This window comes from Pantherophis guttatus, chromosome 18 (assembly GCF_059756535.1).
Source record: "Pantherophis guttatus breed Tessera chromosome 18, ASM5975653v1, whole genome shotgun sequence".
Lineage (NCBI taxonomy): Eukaryota > Metazoa > Chordata > Lepidosauria > Squamata > Colubridae > Pantherophis > Pantherophis guttatus.
In genome coordinates this window covers 3,652,501-3,669,147 of record NC_142080.1, presented here as the reverse complement: position 1 = coordinate 3,669,147, position 16,647 = coordinate 3,652,501, and the positions used below count along the sequence as shown (strand labels likewise).

The 16,647-nt window shown below is 50.6% G+C and overlaps 1 protein-coding gene across 4 annotated transcripts in view; it reads right to left on the bottom strand.

Moving 5' to 3' along the window:
• Nucleotides 1–2,957: 2,957 nt before the first annotated feature.
• RUSC1 (RUN and SH3 domain containing 1) overlaps nt 2,958–16,647 on the bottom strand; it is a 17,654-nt gene continuing 3,964 nt past the window's right edge. The window contains exons 2-11 of one of the 4 annotated variants that reach the window (XM_087881378.1): nt 14,973–16,647; nt 12,037–12,516; nt 11,286–11,381; nt 10,339–10,415; nt 8,733–8,907; nt 7,896–8,001; nt 7,252–7,298; nt 5,944–6,700; nt 4,994–5,125; nt 2,958–3,358 (exon numbers count right to left, since the gene is read on the bottom strand). The exon at nt 14,973–16,647 is cut by the window's right edge and continues 11 nt beyond it. In XM_087881378.1, the coding sequence (XP_087737504.1) occupies nt 3,187–3,358; nt 4,994–5,125; nt 5,944–6,700; nt 7,252–7,298; nt 7,896–8,001; nt 8,733–8,907; nt 10,339–10,415; nt 11,286–11,381; nt 12,037–12,516; nt 14,973–16,584 (3,654 nt within the window). In that variant the 5' untranslated portion in view covers nt 16,585–16,647 and the 3' untranslated portion in view covers nt 2,958–3,186. The remainder of the gene's footprint in view (nt 3,359–4,993; nt 5,126–5,943; nt 6,701–7,251; nt 7,299–7,895; nt 8,002–8,732; nt 8,908–10,338; nt 10,416–11,285; nt 11,382–12,036; nt 12,517–14,972) is intronic. The other 3 variants (XM_087881379.1, XM_087881380.1, XM_087881381.1) reach the window with 3 other exon arrangements.

Sequence of the window (16,647 nt, the reverse complement as noted above, 5' to 3'; positions counted from 1 at the left end):
ATTGGTGGTTTGGGGAGAGATTAATTGCAGATTAGCAGATTAGGTGGCCCTGACTAGTGGTTAGAGCTGTCAATCAAACTCTGTTCCTTTTACTGGATGACTTGCAGCCGAAATTCCTCCAGTTGTGACAGTTACATCCTTTGCAATTTTGGCCCCAAAGGGATGCGTCTTGCAGATCCGGCTAATTTTGGGATTTTGCGACTGCTTACCGACAATCCGTTGCACACCTTCCCTTCTGGTTCAGCCTCCAAGATGAAAGCTGTCATTCAATTGAGTAATCCTAAATCTTAGGGGTGACAGCTGATTGAGCCTCGGATTTGGGGAAGGGCGGGGTGGAACTGGGCCGCTGGGGAATTCTGGGAGTTGGAATCCACACATCTTAACGGTTGCTAAAGTTGGGGGAAAAAAAGACTGAATTTAAGCGCAGGTAGTCTTTGACCTCCGACCTTAAGACCCCAATTTGGTCATAATTCGGGGCAGTTGTAAAGTATGCCAGCTGGGGAATTCTGGGAGTTGAGCCCCATCCATCTTAAAGCACATCGGCTGGGGAATTCTGGGAACTGAAGTCCATATTAAAGAATGGTGGCTGGGGGATTCTGGGAACTGAAGTCCATCCATATTAAAGAATGGTGGCTGGGGGATTCTGGGAACTGAAGTCCACCCATATTAAAGCATCACGGCTGGGGGATTCTGGGAAATGAAGTCCACCCATATTAAAGAATGGTGGTTGGAGGATTCTGGGAACTGAAGTCCATCCATATTAAAGAATGGTGGTTGGAGGATTCTGGGAACTGAAGTCCACCCATATTAAAGCATCACGGCTGGAGGATTCTGGGAACTGAAGTCCACCCATATTAAAGAATGGTGGCTGGAGGATTCTGGGAACTGAAGTCCACCCATATTAAAGCACATCGGCTGGAGGATTCTGGGAAATGAAGTCCACTCATATTAAAGCATGATGGCTGGAGGATTCTGGGAACTGAAGTCCACCCATATTAAAGAATGGTGGCTGGAGGATTCTGGGAACTGAAGTCCACCCATATTAAAGCACATCGGCTGGAGGATTCTGGGAAATGAAGTCCACCCATATTAAAGCATCATGGCTGGAGGATTCTGGGAAATGAAGTCCACCCATATTAAAGCACATCGGCTGGAGGATTCTGGGAAATGAAGTCCACCCATATTAAAGCACATTGGCTGGGGGATTCTGGGAGTTGAAGTCCACCCATATTAAAGCACATCGGCTGGAGGATTCTGGGAAATAAAGTCCACCCATATTAAAGAATGGTGGCTGGGGGATTCTGGGAACTGAAGTCCACTCCTATTAAAGAATGGTGGCTGGAGGTTTCTGGGAACTGAAGTCCACCCATATTAAAGCATCATGGCTGGGGGATTCTGGGAGTTGAAGTCCACCCATCTTAAAACAAGCCAGCTGGAGGATTCTGGGAACTGAAGTCCACCCATATTAAAGAATGGTGGCTGGAGGATTCTGGGAGTTGAAGTCCACCCATCTTAAAGCAAGCCAGCTGGGGGATTCTGGGAACTGAAGCCCACCCATCTGAAAGCAGGCTGGCTGAGGAATTCTGGGAGTCAAAAAATCCTTCCCAAGTGACCAAAATTTGAGACAGGGGCCTTTAAAAGCTTCTACATTATTATTATTTTTTAAGGTGTTATTTTCACTTTGCACCACCAGAGGGAGCCGAAGATGCATCTCTTTGAGATCACAATCTGAATTCAAGATTCATTTCTCAAAAACACGTCCCAAAGAGGAGCAAAAAAAGGCAAATTAATTCAAAATTCTCCCTGATTCCTAGCAACAGAGTGCGGCGCGTGCAAAACACGCTAACCTTGTTCCTCCCCAATCCGTCACCTTTAGGCAGGCCTTTGAACCAGCAAAGCAATCCAGATGCCCCGTTGCCACCAGGGTTAAATTGGTCTCACCAATTCGATTGTCTGAACAATATTTTTATTTCCTTCTCCAGTGTACAAGTGGCCTTCTAGAAAGCAGAAGTGGGCTGATTCTAGAAGGAATGAATCAACAAAGAGCGCTTGGGAAGAGCGTGCAGTGGCAAAAAATAATAATAATAATAATAATAATTAAAAATTAGGCTCCTTAAGATATTTGTCTTCCGGTTAACCCTAGCAATATAGACAGTCCTCGACTTAACGACCGCAATCGAGCCCGGGAATCTCCCGTTGCCGAGGGAGGACCTCCGTTCAGTGAGTTTTGCCCCGTTTTACGACCTTCCTTGCCAACTGTGGCTTACGCGAATCCCGGTCGTTAAGCGAATCCGCCTTCCTCCCTCGACGTTGCTTTGTCGGAAGGTCGCAAAAGGGGAGTCCGGGACACTTGCCACCGTCATAAACACGAATCCGTTACCAAGCGTCTGAATTTCGACCGCGTGACCTTAGGGTGGTCGTACGGGTGAAAAAGGATCACCATAAATCGCCTTTTTTTTCCCAGCGCCGTTGTGACTTCCAACGGTCACTAAATGAACCGTTATAAGTCGAGGACTACCTATAGTCTTTTGTGTTTGGTTATTTTAAGGTTGGCTGTGTGTATATATATATATATATATATCAATTTTTCTATATTTACACGGATATATGCAATATACACATGACGGGAAATGCTCTTTTTTGCACGGCGGCTGGACGGCAGACACGAGCGGCGGACAAATCAAAATCAGAAATCCCGGACGTCAAAAGAGAAGAAACCGGTCCAGCTTCCCCCATACGCAACACTCGAGGTGTCCTGGGATACCCCCCCCCCCGCCCCTTCCATCATCCCCAGCCAGCTTCCGACGGCGGGGAGGATGGGCCAGTCCAAGATCCCCAGATCCGAGAAAGCACAGCTCAGCATTTCGGAGGGGGGGTAAATTTGCACGTCGGCTTGAAATGATCCCTGGGTGCTGTGCTAGGAAGCTCCCTCCGTGATGCTTTAAGTCATTTGGATGGTAACAGGGACCTTGGAGGTCATCTAGGCCAACCCCCTGCTCAGGGATTCGAACCGCCGAACTGCTAACCTTTCTGATCGACAAGCTCAGTGTCTTAGCCACTGAGCCACCTAGTCGGTGCTTTTAGGGGTGGGTTTATTTTTTTTTTTAAACAGTTTTTTTGGGGGGGGTCAGTTCGATCCTCCATCCTTGGGGGGTCTCCCTTCTTCCACCTGGCCTGGACCGCCATTCACATGACGAGGGAAGTGTAACCCACGGGGACGAGGCCTTGCCGGTCTCCGGAGAGGCATTTGAGCCAATCTTCGTCCACCGTCTCCATCACTTGCAGGATGTCCCCTTTGCAGAAGGCCAGGTGTCCACCTGCGGCGTCGCCTGCGTGGTCGCAGAGAGCCCGCACAGCTCTGGAGAAACAGAAGAAATAGAATAGAATAAACAAGAGTCGGAAGGGAGGGACCTGGGAGGTCATCTAGTCCAACCCCCTGCTCAGGCAGGCAACCCTACGCCACTTCAGACAAATGGTTATCCAAGCTCTTCTTAAAAACTTCCAGTGTTGGAGCATCCGCAACTTCTGGTGGCAAGTTGTTCCACTGGTTAATTGTTCTAATAATCATTCTGGAGGGAAGGAGGGAGGGAAGCGGAGCCAAATGTTGGTTTGTTGTCAACCTACCTTTATTGTTTTTAAAATTAACTCGGGGCAGTGAACGTACTTAAAAGTTCCTTCCTTCCTCCTATTTTCCCCACAATGACAACTCCGTGAGCTGGATTGGGAGGGAGGGAGGGACCAAAGTCACTCAGCAGCTTTCGTGACTAAAGAGGAACTAGAATTCACCGTCTCCTGGTGATTGGACCCAAATCACCCAGCTGGCTTTCGTGCCTAACGGAGAATTAGAACTCACCGTCTCCTGCTGATTGATCCAGTCACCCAACTGGCCTTCATGACTAACGTGGAACTAGAACTCCCCGTCTCCTGATGATTGATCCAAAAATCATCCAGCTGGCTTTCATGCCTAAGGGAGAACTAGAACTCACTGTCTCCTGGTGATTGGACCCAAATCACCCAGCTGGCTTTCATGCCTAAGGTGGGACTAGAACTCACTGTCTCCTGGTGATGGATCCAGTCACCCAGCTGGCCTTCATGACTAAAGCAGAACTAGAACTCTCCGTCTCCTAGTGATTGATCCAGACACCTAGCTGGCTTTCATAACTAAAGTGAAACTAGAAATCACAGTCTCCTGGTGATTGGACCCAAATCAGACAGCTGACTTTCATGCCTAAGGAGAACTAGAACTCACGGTCTCCTGGTGATGGATCCAGTCACCCAGCTGGCCTTCATGACTAAAGCAGAACTAGAACTCTCCGTCTCCTAGTGATTGATCCAGACACCTAGCTGGCTTTCATAACTAAAGTGAAACTAGAAATCACAGTCTCCTGGTGATTGGACCCAAATCAGACAGCTGACTTTCATGCCTAAGGCAGAACTAGAACTCACGGTCTCCTAGGGATTGATCCAGTCACCCAGCTGGCCTTCATGACTAAAGTGAAACTAGAACTCACCGTCTCCTGGTGATTGATCCAGTCACCCAACTGGCCTTCATGACTAACGTGGAACTAGAACTCACCGTCTCCTGGTGATTGATCCAGTCACCCAGCTGGCTTTCATGACTAAAGCGGAACTAGAACTCCCCGTCTCCTGGTGATTGGCCCAAAAATCACCCGGCCATCTTTCATGCCTAAGGCAGGACTAGAACTCACCATCTCCTGGTGATTGATCCAGTCACCCAGCTCGCTTTCATGACTAAAGCGGAACTAGAACTCCCCGTCTCCTGATGATTGGCCCCAAAATCACCCGGCCATCTTTCATGCCTAAGGCAGGACTAGAATTCAGAATGAATTCTCAGGTTTGGTGGAAATAACGGTAACGGTATGCTTTGAAAAAGGGCCTGCTGGACTGGCTGGCACGCCAGGCTCTGGAGCTTTTATTCCCAGTCAGCTAAAGCCCTGCCCCACAGATGTGTCCCAACAAGGCAGCAACTTACTTGTAGGTCTGTAATGGGTCTGGGGGATTCTGGGTCCCGTCTGCCTCTTGCCAGGACTTCTGGGTCAGTCCCCCCTTCTTCGCGAGGGCCAGTGCGTTAACGGTGGGGCAGAGCCATCTCGAGGGGCGCCTGCTGGAGACGAAGACATGGAAGGGATGGAGGTCGTTACGAATTGCTGATTCTTTCAGAAATCGCCCCACGGATCTAAATGTCCAATGGGGGGGGGGGAATCGGAGCCTTAGGGGTAGGGAGGGAAAAAATGGATATAATGCACTAACTAACCGATATATATTCCTTTGAATTTTAAATTTAAATTGAAGAATCGGATTTCAGAATTCTCCCATTTGGATAGCAAAGGCTTCTTCTGCTGGTTGCTGGGTGGGCGTGGGTGTGGTGGGCGTGGCCTAGTCGGCCTCCTGCACCACAGTGGGGGGGCAGGGCATTTTTGCCCTCCCCAGGTTCCGGAGGCTTTCCCTGAGCCTCCGGGAAGGCGAAAACGGCCTCCCCAGGCTCCGGAAGCCCTCTGGAGGCCAGAAACAGGCCCATTTCCGGCCTTCCTGAACTTCCGGTAGTCCCGTTTTTCACCTTCCCCGAGCCTCCACATGCGCCCTGCACTTACCTGCATCCAAAACGGGCCGCGTGGGGACTCCTGGGAGGAGCGGGGTGGGCGGAGCCAGCCAGGAGTGGGATTTGGGGGTTCTCCGAACTGCACAGAATCTGAGCTAGAGGTTCTCCCGAACCCCTGCGAACCCCCAGCAGCCCGCCCCGGCTTCTAGTCCTTAGCGAGGCCACATCCAGACAGGCAGCCTAACCCTTCCCATTTCACTTTTCAAAGCTAAACTCCTTTTCGGCAGCCCCCCCTCCCCGCCCACGCCTAACACATTTCGTGGGTCATCCTCGTAGCTTCTCCAGGTGTAAACACAGGGACGTCCCGCCACCTACCTACCTACCTAGCTCGGGGTAGACTCAAATCCGTCTCGTTCAGCGTCCCGGGAAAATTGGCTCCAAACAGCCATCCCAGCCACCTTTCGTTCCCGTTTCCCGCCTCCGATTTCTCCTCGCCCGCTTGGGTTCCTTCCAGGTAGACTTCTCCTGCCTCATGGGTATCCATTGCTGGCTTGAGATGGCTCCCTGACGATGAGCTTTCCTCCTTGCAAACCGATTCCTGTTTTTCTATCTCCTTTTTCGGGCATTCCTCGGCGTTGGCACCGGTGTCTCCGGCTGCCGCCCGGCTTTCCCTGATGGCCACCCATAGCTTGGTCCATTGGGGCTTCCACTTGCTCGACGGCAGGTTTGGGGTCTCCTCCTTGGGCTCCGGTTGGGCCCAAGCCGGGCTCCCGTTCCCACGGAGGGTGCTGGCCAGCCGGTCTCTCCACCCCAGAAATCTCTGGGGCAGAAGCCATTCCTGAAAGGGGCTGGATGGAGCCAAGAACCCATCTTCCAAAGAAATCGGAGATTCGGATAAATCCACCGGGGTCAAACCGGGGCTCTCCCAACGACCGGCGCCGAGTTCGGGAGACGGGGTGCTTCGCTGGGCCATCGGCCGGACGCTGACGGGCAGGTGGCGGTGTTCGAAGAGCAAGTCCAGTTGGAAGGTGAGGACGGAAAGGGGTTGCAGGAGAAGAAGCAGCTCTTCGGCCCAACGGTGGCAGAACCGCTGGCTCAGGAGGAGGAAAGCAGTGGGCAGGTAGAGCGAGGAAATCAGTTCTGGTTTTTTTGGGGGGTAAAAATGGCAAAAACAGGTCAGAAACACGAGCGGAGAAGAACATCTTAAACGGGATAACGAGATGGTTCGGTGGCGGGAAGAACGAAAAGCAGAGAAAAGAGCAAACGGGTGTTTGAATTGGAGCCAAGCTACTAGTCCACTGTGTCTCGACCTTGTCCGTTTGAAGCTGGGTGGGCTTCAGCTCCCAGAATCCCCCCAACCAACCTGTTTTAAGACAAGTAGGTTTTGACTCCCAGAATTCCCCAGCGAGCATGGGTGGACTTCAACTCCCAGAATTCCCCACTGGCTGCGGCATTCTGGGAGTTGAAATCCACTCCACTCTTTAAATTGCCACGGCCGAGAAGCATTTTCTTAGTGGTAATGGATGTTTTTCTTATTCTCCTCAGACCTCTGCAAAAAAAAAATCAAAATAATTCCCAGCCTACGTTGGAAACGACGTTTTGAGCCAGACTCAAAAGATTGTGAACTGACAATTCAGTTAAGCACCCCTTTTCTGGAAAAGACGCAACCCACCCACTCGAATCTGACCTACCTGAGTTTCTCTGCAGCTGCGCGAACCATTCCTCTACTTGCTTCAAACTGAGGAAGAAGAATAAGAGGGGAGCATTTAGGAAATGGGGTACCAGAATCGCCCTCCCTAAATCAGTTGGTCATTCGGTGAATCGCGCCTGATTTTTACAATTTTGTTAAGCGAAACCGGCTTCTCCCCTCGACTTCGCTTGTTCGGGATCCAGCTGGGAAGGTCACAAAAGGAGATCACGGGACGCTCCAATAGCGTCATAAAAAGGAACCAATAGCCAAGCATCCCAATTTGGATCCTGTCACTCTGGAGATACTGCCTCGGGTCTTCTTAAGTGTGAAAAGCAGTCCTAATTCACTTTTTTCAGTGCCGTCGTAACTGCAAAACACTCTGTAAGTCGAAGACCATCCGTCTCCCTTTTCATTTTCTATTTTTGTCCTTGTTGGTCTTTCCTTTTCATCTTTTTTCCATCCTTTCTTTTCCCAACCTCCCTTTTTTTTTTTAAACGCGTGAGAGGGACGGGGCCACTCTTTATGCTTAAATCGGGAGCCGGTGACAGCTTCAGAAACAAAACTCTCTTATTTCTTAAAAAAAAAAACTTTTAAATCATTTCCCTCAGTTCCATCCTCCCACCTTGCACCACCACCCCGACTCACTTCAGAAGGCCCAGGATAAAAGCGTGGAAGCGTTGGTGGTTACTCCGGAGTGGGGCCAGACGTGACACACGCCAGTATAACGCGGTAAAGGATCTGGTGTGGGGACCTGGAGAGAAAAAACAGACCAGATCGCTTCGCAAGACCGTTGTGAGCATCGCGTACGTCTCAGCCGGAAAGATAGACTTAGGTGTGAACGAGGGTCTTGTGTCAACCCCAACAACTGTGTGTTGTGGCCTGCCAGCGGCCAGCGGAGCTGACAACAGATTCGGACAGTGAGGTGGTTGGGGAGGAACCTGAGTCAGTCCTGGAGTCGGGGGAAGGCTCTGATGAGGGCTCTACGTCGGAGGCAGAGAGGGGGCCAGGGCCGTCTAACAATTATCAGCTGCCTTCGGAATCGGACATCAGTGAGACAGGCGAACAACTAGAGCTTGTTCCCAGTGTATGCATGCACAGAGTTGCCAGACGAAGGGAACAGCTAAAGAACAAGGGTCGACTCAGGAGTAAAGCCACAGGTGGACGGTGAATGGCCCCTCCCAGAGGGAATGAAAGAGGAGCGAAAGGGGAGTGGAGCTTGCAGGAGGCAATTAGTTCGCAAAACTGGCCGCGTGGAGACTCCTGGGAGGGGAGGGATGGGCAGGACCAACCAGTCCTTGCAATTACCGGTTCGGCGAACCGGATGTAAAAATTAGCATCCGATTTGCCCGAACCTGTCTGAACCGGCTGAATCCCATCCCTGCACACACATACACACAAACACAAATACAGGCCACAATCCACACGAAATGCTTCCTTCTCCTCCGGTTCCCCAATTCTCTTAACCTCCCTATCACCACCTACCTGGCCTGGCCGAAGCTTCAATGACGCTCCACGGAGAACTGGGCCGGTGTCCCGTGATGACGTCCTTCTGAAAAGGCTTCAGGCCGTCACCCACCAGGGCGTGCAAGGCGGGGCACAGCGTATTGAGGATCAAATACCCCACTTCGGGGGTGAGCTGACTATCACCCAGCTGAGCCTGCGCAGGAGAGAGGTGAAATCCAGAAGGTTCTGACAGGTTCTGGAGAACCGGTAGCGGAAATTTTGAGTAGTTTGGAGAACCGGCAAATACCACCTCTGGCTGGTCCCAGAATGGGGAAGGAATGGGAATTTTGCAATATCCTTCCCCCAGGAGTGGGGAGGGAATGGGGATTTTGCAGTATCCTTCCCCTCCCATGCCCACCAAGCCACACCCACCAAGCCACGCCCACAGAACCGGTAGTAAAAAAAATTTGGATTTCACCACTGGAAAGGACCGCGCCAGCGCTTGGCAGCAGCAGAAGAGCAAATAACTCAACCCTGCCTTTGCTAATTATCCCAATTAGCCTATCCTAATTAACACTCAACATCCTGCCCGCCCAACTTTTTAACCAAGGAGGAAAATCATCCTAACTTTGGCTTCCGGCCAAGCCACCGAACGAGACTAACCGAACTGCGGCATGGAAAAAGGGCCGTTTTTAAACACTTTAACAACCAGGGGTGGGCTTTAAAATTTTTAGCAAGGGGTTCTCTGCCTGGTTGCTGGGTGGGCGTGGCCATGGTGGGCGTGGCCTACTCGGCCAACTGCACCACGGTGTGGGGGGGGCGATTTTTTCATTTTCATTTCATTTCATTTTATTAAATTTGTATACCGCCCTACTCCCGAAGGACTCAGGGCGGTGAACAGCCATAAAATAAAATTTTGCCCTCCCCAGGCTCCGGAGGCTTTTCTCGAACCTCCGGGAGGGCGGAAAAGACCTCCCCAGGCTCCAAAGGCCCTCTGGAGGCCAGGCCCAAACTTCCGGGAGGCCTGTTTTTTGCCCTCCCCAGTCTCCGCGCGTGCCCTGCACTTACCATCATCTAAAACGGGCCGCGTGGGGATTCCTGGGAGGGGCGGGGTGGGCGGGGCCAGCCAGGAGTGGGATTTGGGGGTTCTCTGAACTGCTCAGAATCTTAGCTAGAAGTTCTCTAGCTGCGAACCCCCAACAGCCCACGCCTGCTTACAACTATCGCAGCTTTGCAAGTGACGATCGCAGCGTCCCTGGAGAGGGCCACTCAACCCCCTTTTGAGACCTCCCGGCGAGCAAAAAAGTCAACGAGGAAGCCAGATTCACTTAACGACTGTGTTACTAACTTAACCACCCGCGGGGATCCACTTAACAACGGTCATAAAATAGGCCATAATAATAATAACAACAACAACAACAACAACAACTACTACTACTACTACTACTACTACTACTTAACAACGGTCTCACTTAGCAGCAGAAAATGTTGGGCTCCGTTGCGGTCGTAGGTGGAGGACCGCCTGCAATTGTGCAGTTGAATTGCACCACCCCGAAGATGGCATTTTATTCGGCTTAGCCTACTTCGCAGGGTGGTTGTGCGGATAAACGGGAGCGGGGGGGAGGGGCCGGTGCGCCGAACTGACCTTTTGAACGAGGTTCCGGGCGGTGCTGAAATGAGCCATGATTTTGTCCACGGAAGCACTGACGGCCACCAGCAGCGCTAGAAAGAAAGAGGGGGGGGTAGAGGATGGCGTTGGGGTATGGGAAGAGTCCCAATTCCAGGGGAGTCCTGGGCCCCAGATTATGGGTGCATTCTGTTAAGTGAACCCATTTGAGATATTTTGGTTCAAAAATTGTTGCCCGCAGATGCACACTTTTGCCCATTTAAAGGTTACACAAACAAGACTTTTAATAACATCTACATGTTATTCTTTCTTTCTTTCTTTCTTTCTTTCTTTCTTTCTTTCTTTCTTTCTTTTTTCTTTCTTTCTTTCTTTCTCTTTCTCTCCCTCTATCTACCCCTCTATCCATCTCTCTCTCCCTCTATCTTTGTCTGTCTGCCCATCATATCTTCCTACCTTCCTTCCTTCCTTCCTTCCTTCCTTCCTTCCTTCCGTCCTTCCTCTATAATATCTATCTATCTATCTATCTATCTATCTATCTATCTATCTATCTATCTATCTATCTATCTATCTATCTATCTATCCCTCTGTCCCTGTCCCTCTGTCCCTCTGTCCCTCCGTCTATCTCTATCTATCTATCTATCTATCTATCTATCTATCTATCATCTATCTATCTATCTATCTATCTATCTATCTATCTATCTATCTATTTCTTTGAGAGTTTAAGGTTGCAGACCCCTGATCTAATCTATCTGTATCATCTCCATATCTTCCTTCCTTCCTTCCTTCCTTCCTTCCTTCCTTCCTTCCTTCCTTCCTTCCTTCCTTATCTATCTATCTATCTATCTATCTATCTATCTATCTATCTATCTATCTATCATCTCCTTCCTTCCTTCCTTCCTTCCTTCCTTCCTTCCTTCCTTCCTTCCTTCCTTCCTATCGACCTACCAACCGACCTACGATCTTACCTTTTTTCTGTTGTCGAAGCTGTGTAGAGACCGCATCTCCTTTCCTCGCTGGGCATCCTTGGAGTGAGACCCCAGCAAAGGACTGAGAATGTCGAACTAGTAAAAAAAGAAGAAAAAAGAAAGAAAAAAGAAAGAAAGAAAAGAAGTGGAGAACGTAAGAATCAACCTGCCTTTAATAGGTTGACTTGCTCCTCTGTGGGCAGGATTTATGAATTATTTAATTATTTAACCTTCTCCCCTTCCTCCCTCCCCCTTGTTTTTTTTTTCTTCATCCCATGGTGTGGTTTGTTTGTTTTTTTTCTTTCTCTTCCTGGTGTCTGTTTAAAACTTTGCCAGATCCATAGAAAAAGACTGTTATCAGGTTAGGTAGGTCTGAATTGGGTCTGCTTATCTGGGTTAATTCCAGGTGACTAGCCGAGTCCCAAAAATCTCCCTTTGCAATGCAAGGCCAGACTGATTTTTTTTTTTAAATCGAAGTTTTCCCAAGCTTGACAACTTAAAGCGACGTGGACTTCATCTCCCAGAATTCTATGCTGGTTGGGGAATTCTGGGAGTTGAAGTCTACACATCTTCAAGTTTGCCAAGCTTGGGAAAACTCTGATTTAAATATTGCACTACGGGAAGAGATTCCAAAGTCCACCTCCCTCCTTTTCCGCTAAACTTCCTCTGTTTTTAGGGTCCTTTCCCCTCCCCCCTCAAAAAGACAGGGCAGATTGCAAAGCGCCATCGAGGAAGAGGGGGAGAGGCTTACGTTGGCGAGGGGCTCCCGACTCCTTGGCGCTCATAGCTTTCCCCCAGGGACCCTTTCCACCCTGCTTTCCCATGGGGTCTCGGGCTCCAAGTGACAGCTCGGGCACCTGGTGGGTGGGGAAAGCTAAGATGGGGAAGGATTTGCTGGAGGGGAAAAAGGGGGAGAACAGGACGGCCAGATCAGGGCTGCTGAGGAAGGGGAGCAGGCTTCGAGCTGGTGGGGAATACGCCCCGATGGGCGACAGACGGACGGGGAGGTCCGGAGACACCGCGTCGAAAAGCGGTCCCTGCCGGGTTGCCAATAAGCAAACGTCTTCGCAGGAGAGAGTCTTCAGCCTCGGACAAAAGGCCACGACTGATGGGTCAGGGGGCAGCTGAGCAGCATTCTCCAAGCTGGGAAGTTGGGGAAGGGGAGAAGAGGGTCCAGCAGCCTGCCCCTTTGCTGGGGGGAGACCCCGAGGCCGAGGGAAGAACTGGTGAGCTGCAGGCGGCGGGAACGAAGGACGAGAAACGCAGAAGACGTCGGGGTCAGAGTCGCGAAAAAATAGCAGCCGGCGGGTTTTTAGACAAGAACCAGACGGATGGAGGATTTTGGGGTGGGTGGCAGAAAGAAATATTGGGGAGCCAGTGGAGAACGTGAGGATGGCGCAGAAAGAAGTAAAAGGGGGAGGGGGAACGGCAGCAGGAAAGGGGGTCCAAAAGCCGGGTGCAGGTTGCAGAGACAGGAGGGAGGGAAGGAAGAGAGAATATGAGAAGGAGAAAAAAAAAACGTTAATTCTGGACACCACAATAAAACAGACATATCATTGGTTGGGGGAGGGAGGCCCAGCCCACTCGCCCACAAAGCCAATACCTCCACCCTCCCCTATTTGGAAGCCTGGAATTCGGACTACAATCCCCTTCATCCTCGGCTGGGTGACAGCTTCCTTATTACTCTCTGCAGCCCAGGGCCTACAAGGTGGAAATTGAGAAGAGGGGGGGAAGGATTCCTACAGGAATATAGAGGTTAAAAACAGCCCCCTCCCATGCAAAAAACAGGGGGGGCTGGACTCTGCAAGCCCCCCACCCCCCATGCACATCATCACACCACACTAGGGATTCCTGAAAGGACGAGAGCCAAGCCACAATTAAACCCCGATTGTAAGGTTCAGTTGCTTTCCTTCCTCCTGCTGGACGAACGAAGCTAAATTCAGATTACTTTTTTTGAGTGGAGGGTGGGGAAGGAAATTTTCTGAACAGGAAAAAGCAGTTAATTCGGATTCCTGAATTCGGGATCTCTCGTCCCTTCTGCCAACCCCCCCCCACCCCCACCCCTCTCTGGCTCTTTAAATAAAGGCAGGAAGCTAGCTTACAAAACGTCCTGTTTGTTTGCCAGAAAGGTTGAAGGTGGAAGCCGCAGAACAAAGAAAGAGAAAGTGATTCCCGGGGAAAGCAATAAATATTTAATCCGACTGGCAGGGAGGATGGGAGGAGCATTCAGGAAAGAAAAAAAAAGAAAGAAAGAAAAAAAAAAAACCAAGGAAGCAAACAAAAAACAAACAAACAAACAAAAAACACTCAGCCCCAAATCCCCAGCAAATGTCCTGCTTTTTTTAAAAAAATTATGATTATGAATTATAATTATTGTCTTACTATTATAATTGCAAAGTTGTTCACCAGTTATTCAGACTGGATGGGACATTTTTATCCCACCTATCTAAGCCTTCGTAAAAGTAAAGGTTCCCCTCGCACATACGTGCTAGTTGTTCCTAACTCTAGGGGGCGCTGCTCATCTCCGTTTCAAAGCCGAAGAGCCAGCGCTGTCCGAAGACGTCTCCGTGGTCATGTGGCCGGCATGACTCAACGCCAAAGGCGCACGGAACGCGGTTCCCTTCCCACCAAAGGTGGTACCTATTTTTCTACTTGCATTTTTTTTACGGGCTTTCGAACTGCTAGGTTGGCAGAAGCTGGGACGAGGAACGGGAGCTCACCCCGTTACGCAGCACGTGGGATTCGAACCGTTGAACTGCCGGCCTTTCGATCGACAAGCTCACCGTCTTAGCCACTGAACCACCGCGTCCCTTTGTAGAAGTATCATTATTGCCTTATTATTGATTAGCGTAGATAAAATAAGAGTGAGATTAGATAGGATAAGTGCTTAGGGTCTAGAAACCTTATTATTCTTATTGCAGAGGTTAAATCTGCGATATGTACAGATATGAGAAAGGAAAAATTTTGCTCCCCATCTTGTATCCTAAGCCTCCTTAGATGTGAGGATGTCTTCAGGGATGGGCGTTCAAATCTCCTTCCATTTACAGCTAGTCCTCGACTTAGTGACCGAAGTTACAACGGCACTGAAAAAAAAAAACGGTTTATGACTATTTTTCACACTTACGACCGTTGCCGGTAAAGTCCATGGGGAAGCCAGATTCACTTAAGCGCCGTGTGACTGACTTAAGAGCTGCAGGGATGCCCTTTAACAACTGTGGCAAGGAAGGTCGTAAAACGGAGCCAAACTCCCTTCAGAACGGTCTTGCTTTGCAACGGAAAGTTTTGGCTCGATTGTGGTCGTAAGTCGAGGACTACCTGCATAGAGCTGTGTCTGTTGATATCAGAATCCTTGCTTATCATCGTCTCCGTTTAACGACCCCATAATAATCCCTTGTGAGGTGGAGTCTGGGCAACTGAATGGAGCTAGTGAGTGTTTTCCTGGCCAGATGCCCTTCTTGTCACCGGTGCGGAGTTTTGTTCGGCAGATAATATTCTCAAGTGTGCCCAGAGAGAGAAATATCTGCCTCTACCTAGGATTGAACTCACAGCCTCCTGAATGTGAGGCGAGAGCTCCACCTCTAGGCCACCGCACCACTCCTGTCAGAATCCTTGCTTATATTCCTAATCATTCCAGTTTTCATCTAATGAGGCACGGCCCGTCAATCAAGAAAAGGGGGAGCATCTTACCCTTAGGGACCTTCCTGTCCCCCATCTCTGCCTTCCTGCAAACGTCAGGATCCCACCTCTCCTGGCATTCAGTCTCCATGGGTCTCCCAAGCTGTTTCGGCTTGACTCCTACATCTTCTCCATCGTCAGAACCTCCTTCCACAATCGGCTGTAGACCCGGACGAGATCTCTTCATCCGGGGCGGGATTTCCTTCGCGCCCCAGAAATGTCCATTGGCCACGGGTTCCGAGTCGCTCATCTCTCGCCCCGTGTGACCGTCGGGGACCCCTTGAGCAGGATTTCCTCGGTGATGGCTTGGGTTGCTTGCCTTGGTGGCCAGTTGGCTGTTTTGCTTCCGATGACGGAGGTCTTTAAACGTGATGACCCCACGTTGGAGACCGAGGGTAGGAGGAGAAGGCTCCACCGGACAAGTGGATGGCTTGGTGGCCTCCTGTCCGGTTCCCCAGGTGAGTTCGTGAGACGGAGGCATCTCCGTGTCGGGAGAAAAGACAATCAACCAATCGCTTTGGTCCTTCTTGGATGTCATCTTCTTCCTCTTCTGAGCCAACTCATGGAAGGAGGTGATGATCTTCTTAGATGTTTCTCCTTGGGGTTCGCTGCGGTGGACTTGGTGCTCCACAGGTTCAGGAGGGACCGCCACCTCTGGAGCTGGCTTCCCCCCTTCACTTCTTCTCAACCCCTGAAGACCCCTTTTGGTCCGAGGGGGAATCGGAGGAGGCACGCCTCCAAAACGAGACCTCGCCGGCGTGGCTCGGTTGGAGTTGATGTCCACTTGGCCCAAGGAGACACTGTTGACCTCACGGGCTGGGAGTGCGTTACAGTTGGAATCTACTTCCAGCCCACGAGGGGGGACCACCGGCACTGCAGGAGGTGCCCTGCAGGGGCGGACAGGAGGCGGAACAAGAGGAGGAACTTTGATGGACCCAACCTGAGATGATCCTTCTTGGCTTTCCGGACAAGGAGGAGAGTTGTCAAATGGAGATTCTGGTGAGCTGCTGCTGTACAAACTGTCTGGACTATCCCAGATATGGGCCTCAGGATGCTCAACCATGGGGACATTAAGGTTTGGACCTCTCTCTTGGTGATGGACCAGAACGTTCTGCGTGTCCTCCAAGGGGACAATATTCGGTTGGCTTTCTGGACTTCGGGCCTCTTCAGCAGGGAAGGGCTTGCAGTACACCGAGATGGGAGACTCATCCAAGCTGAGATCCGAGCAGCTGCTGATGGACGAAGAAGTTTGGTCTGATGCTTCCTCTTCTTCTTCTTCTTCTTCTTCCTCCACCTCTTCTTCTTCTTCTTCATGGTTGACCGTTGGGCGGTTGGTCAAGGAAGATGGAGCCTGGAGGCCCTGCTTGACTTCAGACGATACCGGGTGAGCCTCACAACACCGGCAAGTCAACGATGGGTTGTTGGAGTTGGCGTCCACCAGGCTTGGGACCAGTTGACCTCCATGTTCCTCGCATTCGTGGCAACCCACTTGTTCCCTTGATGGCCCCAAGGTGTTGGCGTCCTCCTGAAGTTCTGGGTGCCTGGAGAGGTGGAGCCCCAAGGAGATGTGTTGCAAGTGGACGTGGTTTAAGTTGCAAATCAAGCTTTTTTTGGGAGACTGCATGGCTCCTGGGCACACGGAGAGAAATGGGGGGCTTGGAATGCAAGAGCCCGTTGGTAGATTCGG